This window comes from Acyrthosiphon pisum, chromosome X (genome assembly GCF_005508785.2).
Source record: "Acyrthosiphon pisum isolate AL4f chromosome X, pea_aphid_22Mar2018_4r6ur, whole genome shotgun sequence".
NCBI classification, from domain to species: Eukaryota; Metazoa; Arthropoda; class Insecta; order Hemiptera; family Aphididae; genus Acyrthosiphon; species Acyrthosiphon pisum.
The window spans coordinates 101,521,605-101,526,350 of record NC_042493.1 but is presented as its reverse complement, the minus strand read 5'-3'; the positions used below and the strand labels follow the sequence as shown (position 1 = coordinate 101,526,350).

The following is a 4,746-nucleotide window of genomic DNA, read 5'->3' as shown; positions in this document are numbered from 1 at the left end:
TCAAAAAACAACCCGACTTCAACAGCCTCTTACTTATAAAAATGAATTATCGTAAAAGACCCACATAGAATTATAGAAACACAGATGATGTGTTATATAGTTAATGTCAGTTATAATGTTCTTACCATCAAGTTTCATAAGAGATCAAGTCGCTCTATTTTTTAAACTAATGAAGCTATACGCGATCTTCTGAGCATGCATTTGTAACGTTATGATAGAGACAATAAAGTATGCCCGTGAAGCGTCTTATTAAAATATTACGCAAATACGGGCATATCTTATATTTACTAAACATTTACGTCTTTTGGCCGACGGAGTGGGTAACGATGGCTATCAGTTAAGCACTCTCACAGAAGATTCTTAGCGATAAACATTACTAATATATTTTAAACAAGAGTGCAGAGAGATGCAATGAATAATGATTATGTGGACATCGGGACATGCCGATAACATTGGTTACCTACCAAGTGCCATCAGTTGTGTCGGATTTGCATAATATACAAATATATAATAATATATTATATTATATTATAATTTTGCATTCTTAAATTTAAATCAGTAATATACAAATAATCAGTTCAGTAAGTTCAAACAAAGCTTTATTTATGATTCATATTATATTGTAAAATACATGTAGTTAGGTACTTAATTTGATTTTGATATTTTTGGGCTAATTTAATTTATTAATTATTTAAAAGAACAAACATAATAGTAACATACCTAGTAGTACCTATTTTTGATTTTTAATTTTTTAAGTAAAAATGTAAACAATAATTGTTCAACAATCTGCTTGTTGACGAATATTTTTGTTTAAAAACTTAAATTGTTCAATGCAATTCAAGTCTCAAGATGATAATAATTTTAATAATAGTTAATTAATTTAGTACTAAATCTGTTTAATCTAATTTTATGATTACCTACCCATAGGCGTAACTAGGGGGGGCTTGGGGGTTAAGCTAAGCCCCTCCCCCCCAAAAAACAAATTTTAGCCCCCCCTGTCAAAATTCCTAGTCCCATCAACGGTAGCTACGTTTTTCAACTTTAATTTTAAATATCGTTTTTTTTTTTTTACTAATATCTTGGAAAAATATTTTTTTTTTTGGTTATTAAACTGTTATGTAATGGCCCAGACGTAATACGTATCATGTCGAGTAGTTTTAACTACATAAATGCTATTTAGAAGTTGCCAACAAACTAAACACAAAAAAAGTCGTAAAAGATGTACGATTATTCGTTATTAGTGAATGGTGATAACGATTAACGAGTAACGACAATCGCTGTGCCTGCGAGCCGCATATAAGGGTATTTTGCTAAAAATAGAATCAGATTATATAATATTATCTTCGTCATTCTCCGAGTACAGTGGTTGTGTGTTCGTGTAATCGTGTCTGATAATTGGTACTCGAGTCAACATCGTTATTATTTTTCTTGATTAAAACGGTGTGGTGACAGTTTTTCATCGAAATCAGCGTTTAATGTAAAGTTTAAATAATTTATCTTGTTCATCACGGATTTTACACGCTTGTTGTTGTTTTCCTCACTTGATGGTAGTAACCTACTTAGTCATGTCGAAAAAAAGCGATATTTTTAACATTTTTAAAATGAAACCACGGGAATCAACTCCAAGTACTGTGAATCCACATAGTAAGACACAATTTGTTTATTAATATTATAATAATAATTTATTAGTTAGGTAATAGTTAAAAATTTTAATTTGCTGTACTATCGCCTAACAGATGCTTCTAGTTCAAATAGTACAATATTTAGCACAGTTACTAAACCGGAGGTACAGTCACATGAACTAAGTCATGATCCGATGGCTCCTAAAGATTTGGGAAATATAGAAACTGGTCCATTTCAGCCAAAACTTCAAGTAAGGAAATATTTTACTTTTTGTATTCATTTAAATATATAGGGAATGTTAAGTGTATTATAATTTATTGTGATGTTAATAAATTTTAAAATACCCATACTTTAACTCAGTCATTTATAAGTTATTTTCACTATAGACATATCCTAAAAAGTTGTATGGTTCCCAAAATCGTGGATATTCTGCATCATACTTTGCTGAATATAATTGGTTGGAATATAGCTTAGAAACTGATTCAGTGTATTGCTTTCCTTGTCGGATTTTCGGTACTACACCTTCAGAAGAAACATTTACCTCAAAAGGTTTTAATAACTGGAAAAAAGTAAGTTAAAATATACATAGGTACAGATAAATATTTTATTAATTTTAATTAATTTTACAGCTTAGTGGGTCTAAAGGTATTGCCAAAGGTTCAAAATCAAAATTGCAACTGCACTCATCTACTATCTACCATATAAATTGTATGACAAAATGGTCTATGCGTAAACTAGCAGATCAGTCTGGTACTATACATACTCATTGTCTAATGCCCACTGTGAAGTAGTAGTTAAAAATCAAAACTATATTAAAGGTCTCATCGATATTTTATTATTTCTTGCACGCCAAGGTCTAGCGTTTAGAGGCCACAATGAAAGCGATACTTCACTAAACCAAGGTATAACTATTAATTAACTTATTGTACTTGTTGTACATCAATAATGTAGAATAGTTTGTGTTATTCTCATGTAATTTTAATTTTGATATTCAAGGAAACTTTAAAGTAATGTGTAAGCTTCTTTCTGGCTATAATTCTAACTTAAATGATATGTTTAGTAATGAAATAATCAATTATACTAGTCCTAAGATACAAAATGAGCTAATTGAGATCTGTGCAGACAATTTATTGAATATTATAGTTGATGAAGTTAATGAAGTATCTTTTTTTTCAATTATGTGCGATGAAGCCAGGTAATTGGTTCTTAAAGACTAAAGTTAAAACTATTAAAATCTTATTTTCATTAATACCTATTTAATGGCTGTTTAGGTGTCATAAACAAGAATATATGTCAATTTGTATAAGATATGCTAAAGACTTCATCACTTATGAGCGTTTTTTGGGTTTTGTGGATGTTTCTACTAACCAAAATGCTGATTATCTTTCATCAGCTATTATTTTATTTTTAAAAAAAATTAACTTGGACAAAATACCAATTATTGCACAAAGTTATGATGGAGCAAGTGTTATGTCAGGTTCTAGAAGTGGTGTACAGAAGTAGATAAAAGATTATTATCCATATGCTGTGTATATACATTGTATGGCACATAAACTTAACTTGGTTATACTAGATATGTGTAAAAACATAAAGGTTAGTTATTTTAGGTACTTTTATTTTTATTGAAATTTATATTTATATAGTTATATTCAACAATAAAATTGCCGTATCTTAAAATTTAATACATTGTAAATTTACCTAATACCTTTTATATTTAGCAATCTAGAACTGTATTCAATGCATTAGAGTCTATTTATGTACACTTCTCGCAACCTTCAAATAATACAAAACTGCAAGACATGCAAAAAAATTTGAATATGAAAAAAATTACACTTACTGCTATTAGTGATACAAGATGGGTATGTCGTTACAAGAAAAGTAAATCAGTTATTGAAAATTTTAAATCTATTGCAATTGTTTTACAAAAAGAAGTTGATGAAAATAATGATAGGGATATTTCCAGAGCTATTGGTTAGTTTATTAATAATTAAATACATTTTAAGAGACAATAACACTCATAAGTAATATTTTATAATTTTTGTAGGAATTTTAACAATGATACAAAATGGTTCCTTTATTGTTCATCTTCATATTATAAATTACGTATTGGGTATCACCAATATTTTAAGTAATAAATTGCAAAATACAAATGGGACATTAGGTGAAGCAGCTTGTCTAATTAATGGAATTATAAATACATTTGAAAATAGTAGAAATTCATATTCATACTCAGATGTTTGGAATGCAATAGTCACAATTTCTCTTGAAAATAACATAGATTTGGAAATGCCTTCGACAATAGCTACATGTGAGTATTTTGAATACCTACTTTATAAAGTTAACATGATACCTAATGTTAAACATAAATAAAATTATGAAACTTAATTTTTTTTTTTAGTATCAAAAAGAAAAAGACAAGAGCCTGCTGCATTAAAGAATTTTCATGTTACAACAACCACTGGTGCAGACGATGGAGGTATTCAATATGAGGATAATGTCAAAGAATATTGGAAAAAACATGCTTTCTATCCTGTGACTGATAGTATTTTAGTTAACATGAAGCACAGATTTTCACCAGAAAGTCTAAAACTGGCCATATCAATTGATAACTTAATTAATCTAGAATATAAACAAAGTGACATTTTTGTAAACCAGTATAAGGTAAATTATTAAATCATGTAGCCATGTACCTAAGTAATACTATTCATTAATATTATAATTAGTCAGATTTTGTTTTCTTATGTTTTCAGGCTTTATTAAATATTAATCAAACTGACTTAAAATCCGAAATTTTGGTTGCAAAAAATTGTTATACTCAATTGGAAACGATTAACAATCGTCAGGAACATTTAAATCAGCTAAAATGTATCGTGGAAAAATCTGTTTTCCCAAATTTATACAAAATTTTACATTTAGCGCTTTCAATTCCTACAAGTTCTGCATCTTGTGAAAGAACGTTCTCAGCAATGCGTCGAATAAACACTTACATAAGGTCAACCATGCTACCAAATCGATTTTCAAAGTTATCTATCATCGCAGTTGAGAGAGATTTGTCAAACGTTATAAACAAAGAAGATATTTTAAATAAATTTGCCAATACTGAGCGGAGGCTTAAGCTGAAAT

At 28.8% G+C, this 4,746-nt stretch overlaps 1 protein-coding gene across 1 annotated transcript in view; it reads left to right on the top strand.

The window, feature by feature from the left end:
- Positions 1 to 1,565: 1,565 nt before the first annotated feature.
- Positions 1,566 to 4,746, top strand: part of LOC103311983 (zinc finger MYM-type protein 1-like) — a 5,390-nt gene continuing 2,209 nt past the window's right edge. The window contains exons 1-12 of the mRNA XM_008191912.1: positions 1,566 to 1,644; positions 1,737 to 1,873; positions 2,010 to 2,192; positions 2,253 to 2,373; positions 2,442 to 2,525; positions 2,620 to 2,818; positions 2,895 to 3,114; positions 3,342 to 3,501; positions 3,553 to 3,594; positions 3,668 to 3,931; positions 4,022 to 4,284; positions 4,374 to 4,615. Coding sequence (XP_008190134.1) covers positions 1,566 to 1,644; positions 1,737 to 1,873; positions 2,010 to 2,192; positions 2,253 to 2,373; positions 2,442 to 2,525; positions 2,620 to 2,818; positions 2,895 to 3,114; positions 3,342 to 3,501; positions 3,553 to 3,594; positions 3,668 to 3,931; positions 4,022 to 4,284; positions 4,374 to 4,615 — 1,994 coding nt within the window. The remainder of the gene's footprint in view (positions 1,645 to 1,736; positions 1,874 to 2,009; positions 2,193 to 2,252; positions 2,374 to 2,441; positions 2,526 to 2,619; positions 2,819 to 2,894; positions 3,115 to 3,341; positions 3,502 to 3,552; positions 3,595 to 3,667; positions 3,932 to 4,021; positions 4,285 to 4,373; positions 4,616 to 4,746) is intronic.